The sequence below is a fragment of the Monodon monoceros genome, unplaced genomic scaffold (assembly GCF_005190385.1).
Source record: "Monodon monoceros isolate NGI ecotype Baffin Bay Population unplaced genomic scaffold, NGI_Narwhal_1 Super_Scaffold_7, whole genome shotgun sequence".
Classification (NCBI taxonomy): domain Eukaryota; kingdom Metazoa; phylum Chordata; class Mammalia; order Artiodactyla; family Monodontidae; genus Monodon; species Monodon monoceros.
Window position 1 is genome coordinate 100,941,286 of NW_021703784.1, and position 24,051 is coordinate 100,965,336.

General features: G+C 55.4%; 2 protein-coding genes across 3 annotated transcripts in view; both read left to right on the top strand.

Annotated features, from left to right (window-relative positions):
- TSGA10IP (testis specific 10 interacting protein) overlaps positions 1-5,905 on the top strand; it is an 8,801-nt gene extending 2,896 nt beyond the window's left edge. Inside the window, exons 5-8 of the mRNA XM_029209670.1 lie at positions 2,009-2,179; positions 4,695-4,794; positions 5,007-5,131; positions 5,758-5,905. Of these exons, the coding sequence (XP_029065503.1) occupies positions 2,009-2,179; positions 4,695-4,794; positions 5,007-5,131; positions 5,758-5,839 (478 nt within the window). The 3' untranslated portion in view covers positions 5,840-5,905. The remainder of the gene's footprint in view (positions 1-2,008; positions 2,180-4,694; positions 4,795-5,006; positions 5,132-5,757) is intronic.
- A 1,080-nt stretch (positions 5,906-6,985) lies between these two features.
- Positions 6,986-21,892, top strand: SART1 (spliceosome associated factor 1, recruiter of U4/U6.U5 tri-snRNP). 2 transcript variants are annotated; one of them, XM_029209012.1, is made up of 20 exons: positions 6,986-7,357; positions 9,184-9,241; positions 9,618-9,673; positions 10,202-10,328; positions 10,445-10,550; positions 10,801-10,878; positions 11,024-11,123; positions 11,215-11,357; positions 11,446-11,652; positions 12,396-12,520; positions 12,600-12,733; positions 12,867-13,000; positions 19,240-19,413; positions 19,593-19,703; positions 20,027-20,114; positions 20,623-20,713; positions 20,803-20,938; positions 21,393-21,482; positions 21,585-21,706; positions 21,809-21,892. In XM_029209012.1, the coding sequence occupies exons 1-20, from the start codon at positions 7,045-7,047 to the stop codon at positions 21,825-21,827; spliced, it is 2,412 nt and encodes an 803-aa protein (XP_029064845.1). In that variant the 5' UTR covers positions 6,986-7,044; the 3' UTR covers positions 21,828-21,892. The 2 variants fall into 2 exon arrangements, with proteins under 2 accessions (XP_029064845.1, XP_029064846.1); XM_029209013.1 differs by lacking the exon at positions 6,986-7,357 and having other exon boundaries at positions 9,183-9,241; positions 10,161-10,328.
- Positions 21,893-24,051: the final 2,159 nt, after the last annotated feature.

A 24,051-nucleotide genomic window follows, 5' to 3' on the forward strand; every position in this document is an offset into this window, starting at 1 on the left:
CCATCCATCCACCATCCACCATCCATCCATCCACCATCCATCCATCCACCATCCATCCATCCATCCATCCACCATCCATGCATACATCTGTCTGCTTGGCCAACTGTTTATTGACACAAGCCAGTCTTCATTCACTTCCCATCTTCTATCCATTCATTAATTTATTAGCTAAGTGATTAATGCGACATATATCAGGTATCTGCTCATGGGTCCTCAGGATATAAAGGTAAAAAGACTTGGTTTCAGCCCTAAGAAGCTCAAGGTCGGCTGGAAAAGGAGACAGATGGGCAAAACAGCGACAATGGCAGAAGAGTTAGATCATTACTATACTTAGGGCTTGAACGAGAGACAGTGGGAGCAGAGGGGAAGACAGATGGGGGCTGTTGACAGTGTCTAGGTGAGGGTTGATGAGGGCTTGGACCAGGTGGCCATGTGAGTAAAGAGAGGGGGATTTATTTAAAAGATATTTGGAGGCTGGCTCAGTGGGCCTCGGTGACAAGTTAGAAGTGGTAGGTGAGAATCCATTCAGCATCCTGATAGCACCCTTCAAGTCTTATCCTGTTATCCTTCCTTGAGACCTTTCCATGCTTCCTAGTGCCCTTAGGACAAAGCCCAGATTCCTTGGTAAGGTGTTGGGCTGTCTGTCCATCCCTTTGTACAGATTGAGGGCTCCTCCACGGACAGTGTCAGCTCTTTTTTTTTTAATATTTATTTTATTTATTTATTATGTTTTTGGCTGCATTGGGTCTTAGTTGCGGCATGTGGGATCTTCTGTTGTGGCGCGTGGGCTGCTCTCTAGTTGTGGTGTGAGGGTTTTCTCTCTCTAGTTGTGGTGTGCTGGCTCCAGAGAGTGTGGGCTCTGTAGTTTGTGGCACGCAGGCTCTCTAGTTGAGGCGCCTGGGCTCAGTAGTTGTGGCACGCGGGCTTAGTTGCCCCGCAGCATGTGGGATCTTAGTTCCCCAACCAGGGATCTAACCCGCGTCCCCTGCATTGGAAGGCAGATTCTTTATCACTGGACCACCAGGGAAGTCCTGGTGCCAGATCTTTTTGATCACAGCCCCCGTCTGGCACCCTAAAAGGACCTGGCACATAGTCGGTGCTCAATAAACATGTGCTGAGTGTATGTCTGCCTATCTGTCCATCTTTCTATCTGACCATGATTCAGCTGTGCATGAACTCATCAATACTGAGTTTCTGTCTGTGTTAGGCACTGTGCTAGGTGCTGGGGATACATTGGTGGTGAAGAGGACAGACGAAGAATCCTGCTCTCATGAGGCTCACATTCTACTTGGGAAGGAGGATAATTGATAAAGAAATGAACAAAATGTATAGCTAGAGATAGAAAGTCCCTGGGAGGTAGATGGGGTGCTGAGGTCTCATTTTCTCTGACCTTTGAGCAAAGACCTGATTGACCAGAGGAACCGACCATCACATCTGGGGGAAGAATGTTCTAGGTGGATCTAGGTGCTGTCTATTCAACCGTCCACACCATCCATCCATCCTTTCATCCTTTCATCCACCCACTGATCACCATTTGTTTCTTTTTCCCATCCATTCATCCGTCTGTCCCTCAAACCCATAGGCATTACCCTAGCTCCTACCAGATATAGGGGTCAGAGAGAAAAAAAGATCTGGGCCCTCCCCTCAAGGAGAGCTACTTTGCAAGGGGAAGTTGGCAATACAGGTGAGGTTATGGGTGTGTGTGCTGAGCTCCACAAGGCTAAGGACTGTCCAAGTTGGGGTACACCCCTGGCTGGAGTAGGCAGGAGGCTTCCAGGAAGCGTAGGGAAAGACCTTGAGCTAGGCCTGAGGGCTGAGCCCCCAGAGTCAGCCTGCATCCTGTCCAACGTCCACAACAAACCCCATTCCCCAGGCCCCTGGATCTCTGGGCTGCAGCAGTCCCTCCCTCCAGGCCCGCATACGCCCCTACCTGCCCCTGGCCCTCCATGAGGCTCCTGGTTCCCTGCAGACTTCTCCCACCCCTCTGCCTTTCCTCTCCCCACCCAAGAAACCGGCTGCGGGCCTGGGAGCAGCAGCAGCAGGAGAAGCGGCAGCAGGCCGAGCTGCGGCGGGCCCGGGAGCAGCGGCTGCAGCAGCGGCTGGCTCACTGCCTGGCAGCCTACGTACCCAGAGGGAGCCGGGGGCCGGGGGCCGCCCAGCGCAAGCTGGAAGAGCTAAGGTAGGCCGGGACTGCGGGGGGCCTGGAGGGGAGAGGGCAGGGAGGTGGTGCTGGGTGTCAGACCAAAGGACCAAGGGGAACCTGCCCTCACCTTCCCACGGGCTGAGCTTCCAGGGACAGCCTCCCCGCCAGGTGGGCAGGTCGGGCCGCTTTACAGATGAAGACACTGAGGCCTGGGAGGAGAAGGGGCTGGGCCAGGGTCACCTTGTTAATAATAATTCCTGCAGCTGTCGAAGGCTGAAGTTTAAAATGTTCTACTTGCATTATCACAGTTTCAAATCTTGTTTTCTGATTTCAAATGCCAGGCATGCTTACTATAAAAATTCAAATATTACAGAAATAGTTCATGGAGAATGTGAACAGTGCCTGTGATCCGGCTCCTGGAAACAGCCATTGTTCGTGGTCAGGGGGAGAGTCATCTGTTTCATTTGCTTCCTATATTTTGATCATAAAAAAGCAAATTCACACTTAAAAGCAAATCTTTCTTAGACTCATAAGAGGCAAGTGAAGTAGGTATCATCAGTGCTCCCATAATTTTACAGACGAGGAAAGTCAGGCTTCAAGAGCTTAAATAATTCGTCAAAGGTCACAACAGAGGGGCAAAGCTGGGATTCCAGCCCAGGCAGCCATTCATCTGCCCTGCCATGCTGCCTCGGAGGGCTCAAATGCCCAATCTTCAGATAAAGTGCACCAGGATCTTCCCCCCAAAGCCCAAGCTAGGGAAGGAGATAACCCAAGTAAATACGATGACCGACGCCATTGACACTGCGGACCTACGGGGTGCAGCTGGCACCAAGGCAGCCCTTTCATCCAGGGAGAAGCACTAGGGCAAGGTGAGTTGGGCGCTGCTGAGAGACTACAGGGTTCCTGCCCTGCGATGGGGCCCCTGAGGACTCAGGGGGGCTCTGATCACCTACTCTTTGAGGCTCAGCCTTATCACTCCCAACTTTACAGATGAGGAAACCAAGACTCGAGAGGTCGCGTGTACTTTAAAGGAATCCTTGGCCAGTGATCGGGGAGATGCCTTCTCCCTGCCGGACCTCAAGTTCATTGTTTTTTCACATGGCAGGAAGTGGAAGGCCAGACTCCGGTGGCAGATGTCAGTGAGAGGAGCGTTCCAAACGCACTCCTTTCATTTTCGACTTGGGAGAGGATATTTCCCACGGGGTGTCTCAGCCCTTCCAGCGCATGAACTTTGCTCTGAGCTTCATGGGAGACTCTGCCTTTCCCAGGAGGGTGGGCACAAAAGATATCTCCCTGTGGTAGGGAAGCTCCGTACTTTACTTTTATTCTGAGACAGGGCTGACATCCGCTGACATCACTTCCTTTCTCGCTTAGAGCTCCAAGACATGGGCTTCCTCTCAATTCTAACAGAAATAGCATCAAGAACCAAGCAGGAAAAATGTACACAACCTCACGGGCAAGGCCGAGACTGAATGCAGCTCATGCTTCCCCCACTCCCCACTCCTTGTAACTGCTGTAAAATCCCCTCTTGAAGAGTGAAGACTTCTCTTTGCAGTGACTTCTGTTCCTGGCCATGGTTTTCAAGTCCATCTTTTTCTCGAACGGAGGAAGTTTCCTTCTCTGGCACATAGCCAAGGGGCCTGGCCCCGCAAGCCAGTGTTTTCCACAGGGCTCAGTGCACTTGCCGGAAGTCCCAGCATGAGTTTTGGAGTCTTGTGTGCCTCTCCCCTCCCGTTCTGTCTGTGGGTGCTGCCACCACGCCCTTCGGCCTCTCTTGTGTGCTCTGCAGAAGGATGCCCGGTCCCGTGTGTGGTGTAGCCAGAGGGCCCCTCACTGCCAGGATGCACGGCTTGCGAGCAGACAGATTTCCGACAAGCGCACAGACTGGGTTTTTGTGAATGGGATTGTGCTTCTCCAGTGGAACCTAGATCTTTCTGGGATGTGTTCTTTCATTTGCAATACATTTCTTTAGTTCCTCTGTCCCATTTTCTAAACTATCGGCTTATAAGAACCACAGAGAATGCTGGCAAGCTTGTCCCATTCGGGCTATAGCACAGAGAAGAAAACTGAACCCAGGGCCCAGACTGGGATTTTGCCCAAAGCCACAGCCAACAGTCACAGCGTCTCCTCACAGGCAGAGTGTGAGAGGGTGCAGGGGTGGATGCAGAGAGGGGAGGGCTGTGCATGCAGATGTCCAGTTGCTCAGAAGTCAGGGCTGGCCCCTCTCCCTTGGTGACGGCTAGGAGGAGGGGCGAGCCTGGCACCGCCTGCAGACCTGGGTTCAGCGCTCAGTCCCTCACTTCCCAGCTGTGCAACCTTGGACAAGTCCCTTGACCCTCCTGAGCCTCAGGCGTGTCATGGGTAAAATGGGACAGATGATTCCCGCCCCACTGACCTCAGGAGAAATCCAGGGCAAGGATGGAAATCAAATGGTTTTGTAAAGCTAAGGGCAGGAGGACAGAAACCGAAAGTTCTTAATGAGGACAAGTGGGCTCAGGAGGGGGCCGGCTCATGTCCACAGTTAGCCGCCCAGAGGCCCGTCTCCCCGCAGGCGCCAGGAGCGACAGCGCTTTGCTGAGTACCAGGCAGAGTTGCAAGGTATCCAGCAGCGGGTGCAGGCCCGGCCCTACCTGTTCCAGCAGGCCATGCAGGTGAGGCTAGCACCTGGGCAAGCATGTGGCTCCCCAAGACCAGAGCTTCTCACTGGCCGAGTGGGTAGGGAGATGAGGTGGGAGTGGGCCCCCTTAGTTGGCACCCCTGGGCTGCTGCCCATCTGGAAGCCCTGGGACCCCCTCGGTAAGCAGAGGCTCACTGTGACCTCAGCAGCCCAGGTGAGAGGGGAACCCCGCTTCTCTCTCCTCAGGCCAATGCCCGGCTCACTGTGACCCGGCGCTTCTCCCAGGTGCTGTCGGCACTGGGACTGGACGAGGAGCGGCTGCTGGCTGAGGCAGGAAAGGGGGATACGGAGGGCACCCCCAGGAAACCCAGGTGAGGCCCAGCTGTGGGGAGGAAGGGCATGGTCACCAGCACTCTGCCCTGCAGGGCCTCATCCACCTGTCACCCTGCCCTGGGCAAAGGCCGAGGGGACTCCTTGAGCAGCCACATGGATCCACCGTGAATTCAGTCCTGCCCCGTCCACCCCCTGGCCTGGAGGACTCTGTCTAGCTTTCGCAGTCAGCAGGGCCTTCCCCAGGCGCTGTCCTCCATGTCACCCAAGGAAGGCGGGGCCAGGGTTATTTTCCCCATTTCCGATGAGGAAACTAAGGACCCCAGGGGTAGGGTCTTGCCCAAGGACACAGGAATGAATAAGCAGCAGAGCCTGTCTGGGAACCTGCAGCCACCTGAGTGGCCACACATCAAGCCCCCACTGTGGGGTGGTGCCACGCTGGTCACTCCCTGTACCCTTATGCTTTAGAACAACTTGGTGCAGAGCAGGGGTTATGAGGCTTGAGGAGGGGAAGTCACTTGCTCAGGGTCACACAGCATAGGAGCCAGATTTGAATCCACAACATCTGTGATGATGGCCTTGCCCCTTCTACAGCCCAGGTCTCCTTGGTTATGGGGGTGGGGAGCTGCACAGCCCAATGGCCTCTATCTGTGTCTTTATCTTTAAGGAGCCACAGGTCAGTGGGAGTGAGAATGGAGCACTCTTCTCAAGAGTCCCCCAAAGAAAGAACCCACTGGCAGCCAGCCTGACAAGCACTCCGCCCCAAGCCCAGACCGAGAGTCCAGTCCCTGAGATAAAAATTAAATGCTTTGTGGAATATACAGTGTGGGATTTCTGGTGGTAGTGGAAAGAGGCTGCAGGTTGGGAGTAGGTGGTGGCAGGTGGGTATGCAGCGCTCTTGGCTTGTCCCCAGGACGAGGAACTCTGGCTGTTCTGGCTGCCCCCTCCCAGCACACACGGCTCTGCCTCTGCCCTGAGGACTGAGTGGGGCATCTCCAAGAGCGAGAGCTGCAACCCCTAAAAATGCTGGGTGCTGGAATTCAAGAGTGAATAGGACACAATGGCTTCCGCCTTTGGGAACTCCCAGTCCTGTGGGGGAGGGGGGCGGACCATTAAAGGGGCGCACGGTGTAACAAACGGGCCGCCAGAACGAGCAACTGTGAGGCGGGGGTGTCAGGAGGGATTGTGTGGTCTGAGCTTTTACATTTAAGCAACTTCAGGTTAGAGCCCCTCTCCTCAAGGGGGAAAAAAAAACCCTCAAACACACGGACGTGCCAAATTTTACATTCACTTTCAGGGGACTCAGACACGCAGAAGTTCATCTCGACCTCCGTAGCAGTCACAGGGCGCAGGTTAAAAAATCCGATCCAAGGAACGGGGGAAGGCAGCGTTTGCAGACAGTACTAGTTGTAGGGATTGGGAGGAGGCTGGAATGTGGAGCTGGGGGGGTCTCAGGAGAACACGCTCGTCGTTGAACACCTGATGGAGCCACGACCCCAGGGAGTTCACTAGGAGGACGCCTACTGGAGTGGTGGGCGCTGCCCACGGCAAGTCCGTGAGGCAGTGACTGTCCCGTGACTGAGGGTGTGCAAGCAGAGGGAAGCCTGAGAGGGGCTTTTCTGGGTCGGCGGTGCTGACTTAGACGGCCCCTAGGTCCTTAAAGATCTGGGATGCCGTCTTACCCAGACCCGGTCGCACAGCACCTTGAGACGCGCATGCGCAATTGGGCGACCTGATCAAAGACTGCACCACGGCCCGAGGCGGCCGCGACTGCGCAGTCGGGCTCCGATCCCGGCTTTCCCATGAACCTTTGGGGCAGGCTCCGAGGCAAGCGACGGAAGCAGCCGCTCTTGGTTTCCGGCAATACGACACCGGCTGTCTGGCGACCCGGAAGTGTTCCCATTTTGCGTTGTCGGGGCTCGGCGGTAGCCGGGTTCGGGGTGGACACACCACCATGGGGTCGTCAAAGAAGCACCGTGGGGAGAAGGAGGCGGCCGGGACCACGGCAGCGGCCGGCACCGGGGGCGCCACCGAGCAGCCGCCTCGGCACCGGGAACACAAAAAACACAAGCACCGGAGCAGCGGCGGCGGCAGCAGTGGCGGCGAACGACGGAAGCGAAGCCGAGAGCGTGGGAGCGAACGCGGGAGCGGGCGACGCGGGGCCGAAGCTGAGGCCCGCAGCGGCGCGCACGGGCGGGAGCGCAACCAGACAGAGCCCTCCGAGCGGCGGGTGAAGCGGGAGAAGCGGGAGGACGGCTACGAGGCCGGTGAGGGGCGGGGCCTGTGCAGGGGGCGGGGCGATGGGGGGTGTCTGGGGGTGGTGGGGCTCTGGGTTTGGAGGCCGAGCACACCGGGCCGAGGCATCGCCAGACTCTCTTTGTCAGTACTGTAACGGGTCTTCCTGTGGTTATTTGGAATTAAAGGTTGTTTTTCTCTGTTAAACTTCGTGAGGGTAGAAATTTTCTGTTTTCCTCAATTGGCATATCTCAGGCCCTCCCTAAGTGTGTTGAGTGAGTGAATGAAGTGGTGCCAGCACGTGCAGAGGCAAGAAGAAACCTGATATTGTGCAAGTTGTGTAGAGTCCACAGCAGAGACACGAGGCTGTGAGATAGGCCCTGTTAAGAAATTTGAACTTTGTCTTGAGAGTCGTAGGGAGCCATGAGTTTGAGCTGAGGAGTGCTTGATCATATTCATATTTTGCAAAGATCGTTGTGTTGAGAACTGGGTCAAGGGCAGTGAAGATTGGAGGTGAGGTGAAGGCTGATGGTGGCCTGCACCAAGGCAGCAGCAGTGGGATGGAGGGGAGATTGGAAAGGTGTTTCGGAGGACGATGTGACAGAGCTTAGCACTTGGAAGAGGACGGGAAGGAGAAGAAGGAATTGAGGATGCTCCTTGAATTTTGGCTTGAGCGATTAGGTGGGTGGGAGTGCTGTCGACCGAACTTGAGGAGTTTGGAAGAGACACAGATTTTTGGAGGGAGACAACGAATTCACTTTTGGAGAGTGTTGCATTTGATGTGCATGGAGCAACCCAGCGTTTGGGCCAGATAGAGCAATTTGGGAATCATGAGCGTTCAGGTGGCAAATGAAGTCCCTTGAGAGACTGAGGAGTGAGAAGCCAGGGTTGGGAGTAGAACCTGAGAGATGCCAATGTTTTAGTAGTAGGCAGAGCAGGAGACTAGAAAAAGGGGGTAGGCTATCCCCCAAAGCAGGAAAACCGTAGAATCTTGTGTCATGGGATCTGTGGGAGTGATCAACAATGTCACACACCACAGGAGATCAGGCGAAAACCAGAGCTGAAAAGAATCCATGGGATTTCGAATTAAGGAGGCTGGTGACCTTGGAGAGAGCCTAGAAGGGTTGGGATGCAGGGTCCAGGTGGGATAAAAGGGAAAGAGGGAAAGAGGTAGGTTGTGAGGTGGGCCTGCCGGAAGGATGAGCACGTGGTGGCAGCTGGTTGGGGCAGCTCCGCCTGATGGAGTCTGGCTGTTGTCTCTGGTGTTCGGTGAAGTTATTTGCTGTTTGTGAGGTGGGTGGAGGAGGTCCGAAATGCCCCTTTACCTCTGTGACCCCGATATCATCATAGAACAGGCACCAATAAGTGTGTTTCTTGATTGCACGAATTACACAGAGGACACAGTTATGTTGCCAAGGTGGTTCCTGCCCTGTGAGGAGAAACAGACCCAGAAATGACTGACCGTACTATGCAGTGCAGGGGAGAGCAGCTCATGCTGATCAACAATCGAACAGGACTCCACGAAGGAAGTGGCATTTCATTGTTGCATTCGGATAGGATTTTGTTAATCAGGGTGAGGCCAGAGAGGGCAGTGCAGGTTGAAAATACAGAATGTACAAAAGTGAAGAGGCGGCAAAGTGAAGGATGTAGAAAGCTGGACCTTTTGGATCAAGAAAGGAAGGTGTGTGGAGAGGTGGCATTCTCAGAGCCTGGGACTCAGGTAGAAGGAGCTCCTGGGGAGGAGGAAGCAGGCCCAGGTGCTGGTGAGGGCCTCTTGTCTTCGGCCCTGCAGCTGGAGCCAAGGCTGTGGCTGCAGGCCCTGTGTTCAGCTCCTGAGCCTTGCTGCTTCTTGTTCCAGCTGCCAGCTCCAAAGCAAGCTCAGGTGATGCCTCGTCACTCAGCATCGAGGAGACCAAGTAAGTACTGTCTCCTTTATGTTTCTGTGTTTTCTTACAAGCAGTTTCAGGGGCAGCTGTTTCGGGTGGCTTTCGCACAGTAACGCGTTCTGATTGAAGTTGGAAGTTGCCACGTAAATCATCTTAGCCAACCATTTGAGTTACAGAAGTGGGCAATTAAGACCCAAGAGGAAGGATGGCATTTCACTGGTTAGAGGCAGGCCAGGCCTTCCACCTGCTTGGGAGGCCAGTGCTCTTCCCAATGCTGGGTCAGGCCCTAGGTTTGGGACCCTTAGGACCACTCAGTCCCCTCATGTTTTCACCCCGTCTGTCCAGAAATGCATTCGGTACTGCTCTTTCTTTGACAGCTCCTAACACTTGTATCTCTTGCCCTCAGTAAACTCCGGGCAAAGTTGGGGCTGAAACCCTTGGAGGTCAATGCCGTCAAGAAGGGTGAGTGTGGGGCTGAGGGTGGGGGAAGGGAGGGCATTTGGGGCCAAGGAGAGAGGCCATCTGAAGGGGTCTTTGAAGAAAGTGGGCACAGGTTCAGCACCATTCAGCGGTCCTGTGTGTGTGCTGGCAGTGGGCGCGGGGCCCTCCTTGCTGTCGTGTGGCGGATCTGGGACTCAGCTGCTGCTTGTAGTTTGAGCAGTTGGCGTTGTATCCTCAGTCTGGCTGTGAGGTGGCATTAGATGGGCTGAGAGATGTGCACAGTTCCTGCAAACGGATCTGGGCTGTGCAGGTGCTGGCTTTTTCGTTTCGTTTTGGTTTTGAAGTATGATCAGAGGGACTCTGGAAGGCATGGAGGGTCCCATTGTGCTGTGGGGAGACATGGGAGGGTGGGGTCGTGTGGGAGTAGGGAGGCACGGATTCTTCCCCCACCTCTGGCCCCCTGAGCTGGACAGGGGCAGCGTGAGTGGCTCCCTCCTCTCCCCACCAGCCTTGGGCAGGCATAGCCTCACGCCTGGGCCTCCCTTCCAGAGGCGGGCACCAAGGAGGAGCCCGTGACCGCCGATGTCATCAATCCCATGGCCTTGCGACAGCGAGAAGAGCTACGAGAGAAGCTGGCGGCTGCCAAAGAAAAACGTCTCCTGAACCAAAAGCTGGGGTGAGGGTCCCAGCCGGGCAGGCAGGGGGAGGGCCCGAGGAGGCGCCAAGCAGCTCTGGAGCTGGGGTGGGGGAGCAGGAGCTGGCTCCTGGAGCATCACTGTCTTCCCTCTTCAGGAAGATAAAGGCCCTGGGGGAGGATGACCCCTGGCTGGATGACACTGCAGCCTGGATCGAGAGGACCCGGCAGCTTCAGAAGGAGAAGGACTTGGCAGAGAGGAGGGTGAGGTGCTGGGAGCTGGTGTGTCGTTCAGTGCCTCTGGTGGCCTGACTGGCTGGTGAGGCAGAACATGGACCCTGGGGAGTTGAGGCTGGGCTCAAGGCTGTAGGAGTGGTCAGTAGTGCCCGCGCTGGGTTTTCAGCAGCGTGCTTCCAAGTCGTGTGCTCTTTGCACTCGCATTTAGTAAGACCCCGCACCTTCTGCTGATCCTGAACAGCCTGAGGTCAGACGTCACCCCCTCCCTGTCCCATAGGCCAAGCTGCTGGAGGAGATGGACCAAGAGTTTGGTGTCAGCACCCTGGTGGAGGAGGAGTTCGGGCAGAGGCGGCAGGTGAAGCTGCAGCAGCTGGGGGGTGGCGGTGGGGTTGAGCCTGGGGTGGGGGGGTGGGGGCGGGGGGTGCTGTCCTTGGTGCTGGGATCCCAGGGCTTGGTGGGTCGGGCTCCTGACCCGGCTGGACCTTCTGCCTCCCTTCTAGGCCCTGTACAGTGCCCGGGACCTGCAGGGCCTCACCGTGGAGCATGCCATTGACTCATTCCAAGAGGGGGAGACTGTCATCCTCACCCTCAAGGACAAAGGTGGGTTGAACTGGGGTGCTCTGGCTGGGGCCACAGGCACTGCTGAGTTGAGGGCGAGCGTGACCGGCCACTGCTTCCGCCCTGGCTCCAGGAGTGCTGCAGGAGGAGGAGGATGTGCTGGTGAACGTGAACCTGGTGGATAAGGAGCGGGCAGAGAAGAACGTGGAGCTGCGCAAGAAGAAGCCTGGCTACCTGCCGTACGCAGAGGATGAGCGTGTGGATGACTTGGCACAGGCAGGCCGGCAGTGTGGGCTCTGGGCGGAGACGGTGGTGGCTCTTCAGGAGCCGGGTTGGGTCCTAACCTGTACTTCTTGTCTTGCAGCAAAAACCCCGCTCTGTCCTGTCCAAGTATGATGAGGAGCTCGAGGGCGAGCGGCTGCAGTCCTTCCGTCTGGAGCAGGGCGGCGTGGCCGATGGCCTCCGGGAACGGGAGCTGGAAGAGATCCGGGCCAAGCTGCGGCTGCAGGCTCAGTCCTTGAGCGCAGCCGGGCCCCGGCTCGCCTCCGAGTACCTCACGCCCGAGGAGATGGTGAGCCCCGAGGCCTCCACCCGCACTTGTGACTAGGGTGGTGACTCTCCCTCCCCTCGGAGGTCACAGGCTGCCAGAATGAGCTAAGGAGGGGGATCAGGTGATCATGTGGTGCTTGGTCCCTGTGGATGCGCAGTCATTGGCAGCCCCGAGGAGGAGCTGTGGGCAGGCAGTTGGTGTAGACAGAACAAGGACTGTGAGCCAGGTGGCCCTGAATTGGTGTTCAGACCCTGCCGCTTAGCCAGCCTGTGCCTGGGGTGAGTGATGTAAGTACGAGGCGCCCCATCTGAAATGGGGATGGCGAGAGCCAGCTCTTGGGGGCTGATAACAAGGATTGGTGGTGATCTGGTAAGTGGTCATTTTACAGCCGTGCGTGGCTGTCGCCTTTGGGATGGCTGTGTGAATTCGCAGGTAGACCACTGGCTCAGTAGGTTGCTTGTCTCTGTGGTTATGAGCAAGACTCTGCAGCCAGACTCCTGGGATTCACAACCCCGGCTCTCCTGCTTAGGAGCTAGCTGACTTTGGACGAGATACATAATCTCTCTGTGCCTCGGTTTTCCTCATCTCACGGGCGGGAGGATAATCGCCCACACTTCACGTCTTGCCCATGTGCGTGAACTACGTAGGACCACAGCCAGGGCAGAGTAACGCTAAGGCAGCGTTCGCTCTCGTGGGCTTGTGCTGCTGCCTTCCCCCCACCGCCACCCCGGCCTTCACGTTTCTCTTTTCTCTCTCCCCTTCAGGTGACCTTTAAAAAGACCAAGCGGCGAGTGAAGAAGATCCGCAAGAAGGAGAAGGAGGTGGTAATACAGGCTGATGACCTGCTGCCCCTTGGGGACCAGACTCAAGATGAGGACTTCGGTTCCAGGTGGGTGTGGGGACAGGGGTTGGTGTTGGCGCTGAGCCAGCCCCGGGGCCAGGGCTCACACAGAGGCGTCTCCACACAGATTGCGGGGCCGGGGTCGGCGCCGAGTGCCTCAGGCAGACGAGGAGGCCCAGGAGGAGGGGGAGAAGGAGCCTGTGTCTCAGCCCTTGCAGTCAGATGACCCCCGCGTGGAGAACATGGACATCAGCGACGAGGGTAAGGGCCCAGCCAGCCCGTTTCGGGGGGTGGGAGGGCAGAGGGGGAGTTGGGGGCAGGGGTGGAAAAGCAGGGACAGGAGCCCAGGGCCCCTGGAAGTGATCTGAGCCGGCATCTCCTGTGTTTCCACCAGAGGAGGGCAGAGCACCGTGGTCTGGGTCACCCGAGGTGCTGGAGGAGGATGAGGCGGAGCTGGAGCTGCAGAAGCAGCTGGAGAAGGGCCGCCGCCTGCGGCAGCTACAGCAGCTGCGGGACAGCGGTGAGAAGGTAGGGGGGCTCCTGAGGCGTGGGTGGGCGCTGGGCCCTTCGGTGACAGGTGTGTCTGTAGTGGCCTGTCCTGAGGAGCACGTGCTCCCGCGCCATCGTAGGCAGCACCCGCATTTCAATTTGCATCCTCTCTTTTGTTTCATATGGTGTTATTGGTAGATTTCTAGGTTTCTGCAGCGTTTCCACTAGGGCATGCTTTAGTGGTTGGATCTTTCCCTCCCTTCTTTCCTTCTGGAGTGTGTATTGCATGCCTTGCTGTGTGTGAGGCATTGTCCCAGGGCTGGGGAGTCATTGGAGAACAGGACAGCCAAGGGTCCCTATGCCTTTCATGGAGGCAGAAGTGGCGGTGAACTTGTGAACACGAGCAAACAGTAATTTCTGATAGTGACTAGAGCTGAGCAGACCAGACAGGAGTCACCGGAGGGTTGGTCTCTTGGTTCGGGTGTTCAGGGAAGACCTTTCAAGGGGAGACATTTGAACTGAGACTGAAATGACACAAAGGAGCCGATCTTGCGCAGATTCAGTGTGGAGGTCGCGTAGACAGTCATTCAGGCCCTGGGGACAGCAGATGTCCTTTGGATAGACCTTAGAATGTTGGAGGACCGGGTAGGCTGGAGCAGGGTGAAGGGCTGGTGGCGTGAGCTGAGGCAGAGAGGTCAGCGGGGCCTTGAGGCCGTGGTCATCGCTGACCCTCACGGGGCACTGGCACGTGCCGGGCATTGCTTAAGTGCTCTATGTGCTGCTTCATTTAATTCTCACAGCAACACCCTATGAGGAAGGTTCTGTTTTCTCCATTTTACAGTTGAGGAAAACTGAAGCACAGAGGCGTTAGGCAAGTTGCCCAAGGTTACATGACTGGTAAGTGGCCAAGCTGGAATGTGCACAGCTTGACTCCAGAGCCCACACTTGTAACCCTGCACCTCCCACCGAGGGAGAAAGTGGGGCTGGAGACAGAGGCTGCAGCAGCAAACCTGGGGTGCCTACCGTGTGGGGTAGCATAGGAGGGGAGCCACAAGAGTGAGGCCTCCCTGAAGCCGAGGAGGGGTTTCGAGGAGAGGGAGGGCGGCGTCATCTAACACTGCTGAGGGGCAGGTCGGATTTGGCACCAGTGGAGACAGTGCCCTGGCAGAGACAGTAGCTTCTGGAGGACTGAGGAGAGACGGGACTCACGGAGGTGAGGGCAACAGCTTGCGATGATTCCTCAGTGCAGGAGCGTGAGGGCTTTTTGTTAAAGGGCCAGAGAGTAAATGTCTGAGGCTTAGATCTTGGCAGCAGCTACTCAGCTGCTCTGCCTGCTCTGCCAGTGTAGCCAGTGGGCATGGCTGCATGCCAATACAGCTTGCTTTACGAGGACAGGCAGTGGGCCCCAGTTTGCCCAACCCCACTCTAATAGAGGACGGGAAAATGGGGCAATAGCTGAAGGGGGCGCGAGTTGAGGGAAGTTTTTCTCTTTCATAGTTAATGCGGAATAGCGTTAATATTTAAAAATTATGTGCGAGTGTCCCAGAGTCTACGGCTGAAAGGATTGTAAAGGTTATGTGGCCCGGTGGGATTAATCACGATTGGGTTTTCTACTGGCTGGGCCATTTACTGAGATGGGGGAGACTAAGGGAGGAACAGGTGTGGGGAAGAAAAGCAAGTGTTTCCATTTGGTTTAGTTAGCTTTGAGGTGCCTCCTTATTGGAGGTGATTGATATTGAATAGGCAGTTGGATGTATGACTTTGAACTTCAGGGGAGAGGCTGAGATGAGAGATACAAGCATGGAAGTCTGTGTAGCTGGGATTTAAAACCAGAGGACTGGATGGAATCACCAGGAGAGTGAGTATAAATAAGGAAGAGAACGTAGGGCTCCAAGCGAGGAGGGTAAAGAGGAGAGGGTGCCGTCCTGGAAGCCATGTGAAGAAAGGTCTGGAGTGGAAGCGTGTGAGCAGCTGTGGCGCATGCTCCGGAGAGTTTGGGTATCAGGAGGATGGGAACTGACCTTGGGATCGGGCAGCACGGAGGTCACTGATGCTCCCATCTTAAGGTCAGCTCTGTGGGGTGGTGGGAAATGGGGACTAGATCATGCAGGCTTTAACAAGGTTGCTGGACACGATTAATAGATGAACGTTGATTGTGTTTCTGTACACCAGCAATAGGTAGAAAATGTAATTTTAAAAAGGACACCATTTATGAAAGCGATATAGATGGTGAAGTAATGTGGATAAGCAAGAGAAGGCAATGTGGGAAAGGAGTAATCAGCATAGCAACAAGATAAAAAGGAATGAATGATTCGTAAGATCTGTATGGGGAAAATTATAGTCCATTTTCGAAAAGCATTAAACAAGACGTGTTGTTTTAGTTACCAAGGGCTACCATAACAGAATACTACAGGCCGGGTGGCTTAAACAACAGCAATTTATTCTAACACTTCTGGAGGCTGGAAGTCCAAGATCAAGGTGTTGGCAGGTTTGCTTTCTCTTCAAGCCTCTCTTCTTGCCTTGGAGATGGCCATCTTCTCACTGTGTCCTCACATGGCCTTTGTGTGTTACTCCCTGACATCTTTCCTTCTTGTAAGGACACTAGCCTATTGGATTAGGGCCTACCCTTATGACCTCATTTGACCTTTATTATCTCCTTAAAGGCCCTGTCTCCAAATACAGCCACACTGGAGGTGAGGGCTTCAACATACAAATTTTGCGGGGGACACATTTCAGTCCATAACAACCATGTTAATGGATACCACTAATATTGTAAAGATGTCTGTCTTCTCCAATTAACCTATAGATTAAATGCTGTTCCAACAGAAATCCCAATAGAGACTTTTGTGGAAGCTGGCAAGTTGACTAAAATTTACACGGAAGATCAAAGGGACCAAAATAGCCAAGACGCTTTAGAATAATAACGTGGTGGGATTTGCTGTAACAGATATCAAGTCTTTTTAGAAAGTTGAAATTGAAACAGCATGATATTGGCATAAGTGTGGACTAATAGGGCTGGGATTGAATACAGGGACCCAGAAACAGACTACTGAGCCAGGACACGTGGTGTCCCGGTGTGAAAGGTGCTCAGCTCAATAAGTGCTGGTGGGACAATCAGTTACCTATTTGGAAAAATGTGAAATTGGGTTTGTACTTCACACCTTATGCAAATTCACTTAGATTAAGAACTTAAAAGTAAAAACTTAATATTTGAGGCCAAAGTAAAAAAAATTACGTTTATGACTTCGTGGTAGAGATTCTTTTTTTTATTGTGTTAAAATACACGTAATATTTACCATCTTACCCATTTTTAGGTGTATGGTCTGTGGTATTAAGTATATTTACCTTGTGTGCAGCCGTCACCGCCATCCATCCCCATAACTCTCTTCACCTTGTAAAGCTGAAACTGTCCCCATTAAACACTTAACTCCCCATTCTCCCTTCCCCCCAGCTTCTGGCAATCACCATTCCACTGTCTCTCTATGACCTTGACTCCTCTAGGGACCTCCTATAAGTAGAATCATAGAGTATTTGTTTTTATGTGATTGGATTATTTCAAGAGAAAGATTTCTTACAATATAAATGTAAAGCATAAACCATGAAGAAGAAAACAGACATTTTACTTAGAAATAAAAATTTTTAATTTTAAAAAAAAATTTACTTATTTATTTTTGGCTGCATTGGGTCTTTGTTGGTGCACGTGGGCTTTTTCTAGTTGTGGCGAGCAGTGGCTACTCTTGGTTGTGATGCGTGGGCTTCTCATTGCAGTGGCTTCTCTTGTCGCAGAGCACGGGCTCTAGGCGCACGGGCTTCAGTAGTTGTGGCACGTGGGCTCAGTAGTTGTGGCTCGTGGGCTCTAGAGCGCAGGCTCAGTAGTTGTGGCGCATTAGCTTAGTTGCTCCGTGGCATGTGGGATCTTCCCGGATCAGGGCTCGAACCCATGTTCACTGCATTGGCAGGTGGATTCTTAACCACTGTGCCACCAGGGAGGCCCCTTAATTTTAATTTTAAAACTTTGTTTTATTTAAAATACATTATGAAGGAGAATTCCCTGGCGTCCAGTTGTTAAGACTCCGCGCTTCCACTGCAGGGGGCATGGGTTCCACCCCTGGTCGGGGAACTAAAATCCCACATGCCTCGATACGTGGCCAGGAAAGAGGAAAAACGACATCATAAAGAATGTAAAAAGACAGGCCAGAGGGAGAAGATATTTGTCCATATGCAGAATGGCATTCAGAAAATTAGAAGGATAAATGACCATTAGAATACCCCGCGAGGCCCAACCTCAGTAGGGATCAAGGAAAGGTGAGCTGAAACAATGACAGACTGTGTCACACGTGCATCATTTGGCAAAAATGTCAGTCTGACAACATGAAATGTCAGTGAGGATGTGGAGCAGCCAGAATTCTTAGCCACACTTTTCATGGACGTGTAAACGAGTCTAATCAGTGGGAAGACACTGACGAACCTTGCAGAATGAAAGTGAGTGTGTTCCGTGCGGCTCACCGGTCCGCACTCTCACGTGTGCCCCAGAGAAATGCTTGCATCAGATTGCTTCAGCTGCGTTACTCGTGGTAACAGAAGAAGAACATCTTTGGTGCACTAGATAACTAAATTGAGGTATGATCATGTCACGGAATATGATTCTGTAGTTAAAAGCTAATGAACTATAGCCGCTCGTGTCAAGATTAACCTTAAAATACATATATACTTATATATATATAAGAACAAGTCATAGTAGAATCATATAGTACGATTCAGATTGCATAATGTTTGAAAAATGCACAACAAAATAACAGACTGTTCGTGGATAGGTCTTTATATGGTAAAACTATAAAGGAGAGCCAGTGAGTCATGACCACAGATATGTGGGGAAGAGACACTTGGGGTTAATAATGTTTCTCAGCCAGGTGATGGGGACATGGGTGTTTGTTTGGTGGTTGTTATTTTTAAAAATATGCATGTATTATAAATAACCCTTTTTTGTGTAGGATGACATTCATTTAAAAATGTAACATAATAAAATGAAAGGAAAAGTGTTGCAGAAGTGGACATGGAGACTAGAAACTTCTCGGAGGAGTTTGCTGTCAGGGAGCAGAGCAGGAGGGCTGCGGTATTGAAAGAGGAGTTTTGTTTTTTTTTTTTAATTTATTTTTGGCTGTGTTGGGTTTTTGTTGCGCGCGGTCTTTCTCTGGTTGTGGCGAGCGGGGGCTATTGTTCGTTGCGGAGCACAGGCTTCTCATTGCGGGGGCTTCTCTTATTGTGGAGCATGGGCTCTAGGTGCACAGGCTCAGTAGTTGTGGCTCGTGGGCTCTAGGGCGCAGGCTTAGTAGTTGTGGCGCACGGGCTTAAGTTGCCCTGCGGCATGTGGGATCTTCCCAGACCAGGGTTCGAACCCGTGTCCCCTGCAGTGGAAGCACGGATTCTTAACCACTGTGCCACCAGGGAAGTCCAAGGAGGAGTTTTTAAAAGAGGGGAGAGCGACTTCCCTGGCAGTCCAGTGGTTAAGACTCCGTGCTTCCACTGCGGGGGACGTGGGTTCAATCCCTGGTCGGGGAACTAAGATCCCACATGCCGCGCAGCCAAAAATAAAAGAGGGGAGATCCTAGGTCATCCCTGTGTGCTTGTGGGAATGACACAACAGAGGGGACAGTGAGTGTAGTCAGGAGGGGGGTAGTGTCAGGAGCAGAGTTCTGAGGGCCCTTGGAGCCGTGCCAGGTAAGGTGGCCTGAGGTGGGAGCAGGGCCGGGCGTCTGCTGTGGGCAGGCAGGGTGGGTAGCTGGTGGATTCAGTGCCAGAAGCAGGTGGAAGGTCCACAGAGTATCTATAGCCTGCAGCCTCAGGGACAGGGTTCCGGGGGAAGGGATGTTTACGCCGAGTCCTAAAACTGGAGTTTCTCAGGTGAAGAGTGGGTGGCAGAGGAGTGGCGGGAGAGGCCCTGGAGGAAGGCGTGCGTGTGAGGCTGCAGGAGTGAGCTGAGCGGCTCTGGAGAAGGGTCGGCCCAGGCCCGGTCATGAAGGGCCGTGTGGGATTTTGGATATTAATTCAAAGGGCAGTGGGGAGCCATTGACGACTTTGGAGGAGGGAAGCGAGCCAGTGAGATCGGTGTGGAGCGCAGAGCAGATCGGGGGTCAGGGAGAAGTAGAGACTGGTCTGGTCTGCCGTGAGCAGTGGGAATGGCTTGTCATACTGCCACCACGGAGGGTCTTGGGTTCCTGGGTCTCTGTGGCCCCACCCCAGAAACTTGCGGGTTTGCCCACAGCCACTCCCTCCCTCAGGTGGTGGAGATCGTCAGGAGGCTGGAGTGTCGCCAGCGGGGCTGGGAGGAGGAGGAGGATCCGGAGCGGAAGGGGGCCATCGTGTTCAACGCCACGTCCGAGTTCTGCCGCACGCTGGGGGAGATCCCCACCTACGGGCTGGCCGGCAACCGGGAGGAGCAGGAAGAGCTCATGGTGGGTCCTCGGCAGCCCAGCGCCCACACGCTCCCCTGGCCTGCTCTGCTCCGGGGGCAGGGGCGCGGCGTGGGCGGCAGTGTTGGCCCTGCCGGTCCTCAGTGCTGAGCCCCAGTGCTTAGGTGGGACGGGCCGGCTGAGGGCTGGGCCGCCTGGGCTGAGCCTGATCTGTCCTCTAGGACTTTGAACGGGATGAGGAGCGATCGGCCAACGGCGGCTCCGAATCTGACGGGGAGGAGAACATTGGCTGGAGCACAGTCAACCTGGATGAGGAGAAGCAGCAGCAAGATGTGAGGACAGGGAGGAACGGGGCTGGGGCCGGGAGGACACGAGAGTGGAGACCCCGCTGCCTTGGGGTCAGGAGCTGGGCTGGAGGCCCAGCTCTGTGCCTTCCTAGCCGTGGGGCCTCCATGTCTCAGAGCCTTGGTCTCCTCATGCGTAAATGGAGTGTATAAACCTCACGGGGTTATTGTGGATTAAATGAGACGTCTTGTCATGCAGGGCCTGGTGCATAGAGAGGTCCACAGTCCAGTGGGGGGTGACTGTTGGGTTGGAGGGTCAGAAGAGCCCGTGTGGCCCACTTACCACCCCCATCATTCTGTGCCACCCCCAGTTCTCCGCCTCCTCCACCACCATCCTGGACGAGGAGCCCATCGTGAATAGAGGGCTGGCAGCCGCCCTGCTCCTGTGTCAGAACAAAGGTAAGGGGCTTGGGGCAGCCTTGCTGGGGCCTGGGTGCTGTGGCGGGAAGGGCAGGCGAGGCAGGTGCTGGCGCGGCTTCCCCTGGTCCCTTCTGCTGCCTCTTCCTTGTTTCTGATGCCATGAGCCACTCCTTCCCCTGCACCCTGGTTCCGGGGCAGTCTTAGTAGCAGCTGGCCTTCTGTGCTGCATCACCCCATTCTCAATGCCCGTGCTCACGTATTCCCCTGCAAAGCATCCTTTGAGGCTTAGTGTCTCCTCTGGGGAGGAGTGTGAGGAGCTGAAACAGTCCAGGCTGTGGCACAGAGGCCTTGGCATTAGGATCCCAGTCCTGCCTTCTACTTGGCCAGTGGCCCCTGACAAGGACCTGACTCTTGTCTCCGTTTCCTCCGTCTACACAATGGGCCTGATGTCCATCCACTCCCACAGCACAGCTCTGAGGGTCTCCCAGTGGCCCCGTGCTGTTGGCGGGTGCTGGGCAGCCTGGAGTCTCATAACCCCTGTCCTCAGGGCTGCTGGAGACAACGGTGCAGAAGGTGGCCCGGGTGAAGGCGCCCAACAAGTCCCTGCCGTCAGCCGTGTACTGCATCGAGGACAAGATGTGAGTGGGGCACCAGCCTGGGCCGCACTGCCTGGAGCCTGGGCCGGGGGGGCAGCGGCTCACACTGAATCCCTATCCGTCTCGGGCAGGGCCATCGATGACAAGTACAGCCGGCGGGAGGAGTACCGAGGCTTCACCCAGGACTTCAAGGAGAAGGACGGCTACAAGCCTGACGTCAAGATAGAGTACGTGGACGAGACGGGCCGGAAACTCACTCCCAAGGAGGTAAGCGGGGCCTCTGAGGCAGGGCTGCAAGGCAGAGCCGCACCCCAGGGTCTGGGCTGGGGGGCTGGTGGTGTCTGTGTCTCTGGCAGGCACGGTGGTCCCCCTCGCAGGCCTGGCGGGAGGGTGCCTTTGCTGGCCTGACCCCTCACTCTCACCGCCGGCGGCCCTCGCGGGGCGGCCGACTCTCCCATCTTTTCTTTGTCTTCCACCCGCCAGCGCTCTTCCCCACATGCTCCCTGGGTGTGCTGCCCCCTCGCTCCAGCCCCAGCCCCGGTGCCCCGACGAAGTCCATCCCTCCCACTCTGCTGGGGGCCCCAGAGGGTGCTAGGGCTGCTGGCCTTCTCCCATCCCCTCCCAGCCACCCCGCCCCACCCTGGGCCTAGCGCTGCCCCTCCCCCTACCCCATGCGGCTTGGGCGGCTCCAACACGGTCCTGCCCCCCTCCCCCGTCTCAGGCTTTCCGGCAGCTGTCCCACCGCTTCCATGGGAAGGGCTCGGGCAAGATGAAGACGGAGCGGCGGATGAAGAAGCTGGACGAGGAGGCGGTGGGTGCCTGAGGGGTCGCGGGGGGGGCCTCGGGACTCGTGGCGGGCAGCTGAGGTGCCGAGGCCCGCTCCCACCCGTGTTGACCAACCCTGCCCCCGCAGCTCCTGAAGAAGATGAGCTCCAGCGACACGCCCCTGGGCACCGTGGCTTTGCTCCAGGAGAAGCAGAAGGCCCAGAAGACACCGTACATCGTGCTCAGCGGCAGTGGCAAGAGCATGAACGCGTGAGTGGGGAGGCGGGGCGGGCACAGGGCCTCGCGGTGCATGCGTGGGGTCGGGGAGGCGCGCAGCCGCTCTGCAGCCTCACGCCCCTCTTCTCTCCGCAGGAACACCATTACCAAGTGAAGCCGACCTCCCTTCTGATCTCCTCCCAACTTTAATATTAAATAAAGTTCCCTCCTTATTTTTTCCCCCCCTGGTCATGGTGCAGATTCCAGGGTTAGACCTGGGAGGAGGGCAGGTGGAGGAGCATCAGTGACACTGCCCTCAGGCTCCATCACCTTTGTGACCTCAGGCAAGTCACTGAACCTCTCTGGGCTTTAATTCTGCCATTTGTACCATCAAGACACCTCTGCTTCATAGGATGTCTCGTGACAATTAAATGAACTCATCCGTTCGTTCACCTGCAGTGCGAAGGTGAGCAAGACCCCTCAGAGGTGGCTTAGAGTGATGGCCTCTGCCAGGTGAGACCTGGTCGTAGGTGACACAAATAACTGAACGGAGATTCAGGGAGAAAGCTAGCCTGGATCCTCTAAGGCGGTTCTCCAGCCCACCCTGGGCCCCAGCCAGCTAAAGAGAAGCCAGCTGGTTCACTTTCTCGCCCCCTCCCCTGGCCTCCCCGGTGTGGTTGCATGGGTCCTGGCCGTCTGTTGAAGGCCGTGCCTTATCCTCTGCAGGGCTAGCTTTTGGGTAAGTGGAAGGTGTTTTAGAGGCTCAGTCACCCTGGTCTCTCCCAGCCTCCAGAGCCACAAGTGGCACTGCCCTCCCCGGCCAGGACGGGTGGGGCAGGGACTGGGGGCAGCGCAGGGCGGAGGTGCTACCCGAGGCTGCTCCGTGATCCTGTACCGCCTTGGTGTGTGTGGGACGAGAGGCTGAGAGTTCCTCGGAGTACCTCCTGGGAGCTGTGTCCAGTTAAGCAGGGAAGAACTCTGTGAGGGGTGAGCAAGAGCCTGAATCAAGGGAAAGGTGACAGCTGGCTCCCATGGGAGTCCGACCAAACCAGCGCCCACCCTGACGTACACCCGGATGCATTCCAGACGCTTCACGGGATTTTTTTTTTTTTAATGAAACGAAGAAAAGAGTGGATAACCTTAGGGTGAGAGAAATGTAAGCAAGGGACAAAAATACAGTTGCTTAACACATTGCCTTTGATGACAGTTTTTGCATGGCAGACCCAGCAAGCACCAGCCCCTCGTGCTTTCTTGCGCTCATCTCGTGTTGAGGTCTGATTCTGATTTAATTTTCATCTGGGCTGCTTCCTCATGGAGGGTCCCCATAGGATGTCTAGCCCAGATCTGGGATTTGGGGAATCTCAGTCCATTTCTCCTGGAAGCCTCTGAGGCACGTCCGGTGTTATGGATGGGCAGTCCAGTGTCCCTGGTGGCATAGCACCAGCTCTGGCCGAGCTCTTGTCAAAGCTCACACCGTACGCTGTGCAGCCTTTTAGGAGGCTGTCGCCATCATCAGAGCCAGAAACGACCAAGGCCTAAAGCAACGGTGGACCAGGGTCAAATTGACCAGGTTTGGCCCAGGATGCCTCCCAACGCTGACCCTGTGACTGAGGAGACAGTAAATAGTGCACCAGGGGCTAGGAGGGGCTTCCAGGGACTCGCAGGGGCCTCTCCAGGAAGCCTCCCTGCTTGGCCGTCTGCTTCCTCTGAGACATCCTGTGGCCTCTGGTCCCCAGGCCCCGTGCTTGCCCTTCCCAGCCCAAATGCATGCTAGCTAGTCCCCTCTCCAGGCTGTGCTTGCCCCTGCTGGGGGCTGGGAAGCAGCAAGGCGTCAGTTCAGCTCCCTGGAGGTGGGAGGGGCTGGGGGCCACCAAATCTTTTGAGGCCTGAGCCCCCAGCACAGGCAGAACCCTGGGAGAAGGTGGGGCCCTGCCGGCAACACTTTCCCCCTCAGGAACAGGCAGTGATGCCTCCGCACAGGCTGGTGTGAGGGTCCCTGAGGTCTTAGCCAGGGCCTGGGGGCAAGCTGGCTGGGGCGCTAACTCATCTGGACTGCTTTTCTATTCAAAAGCTGTCTGACCTCGGGCGAATTACCACTGAGTCCGTGTTTCATCTCAGACTTCCAGGGCTGGTGTAAAGCAGAGTTAAGAACGTTCATCCTTTCATTACTTCAGCAAATGTTTACTGAGCATCAGGGCTGCTGGGCCTGAGGGTAAGGAGCAGGGCCAGACTGGCTGCCTGGGCCCGTGAGGATCTGATGGGTGAGCAGCCATCGAGCAAGGACACCACCAGACGTGAAGGGGATGGGGGGAGTCCATGCCCTTCCACGTGACACAAGGCCTTCAAAGGGGCTCAGAGGGCCCAGCTTTAATTTACAGAAGCCCATACATCTGCCTCTC

Excerpts from the sequence above, each read along its gene's own strand:
- SART1 (XM_029209012.1), top strand. The coding sequence starts at position 7,045 with ATGGGGTCGTCAAAGAAGCACCGTGGGGAGAAGGAGGCGGCCGGGACC. Across the intron at positions 7,358-9,183 it reads GGAGGACGGCTACGAGGCCG|CTGCCAGCTCCAAAGCAAGC; the intron begins GTGAGGGGCGGG and ends TTCTTGTTCCAG. Across the intron at positions 10,879-11,023 it reads AGTTCGGGCAGAGGCGGCAG|GCCCTGTACAGTGCCCGGGA; the intron begins GTGAAGCTGCAG and ends CCTCCCTTCTAG.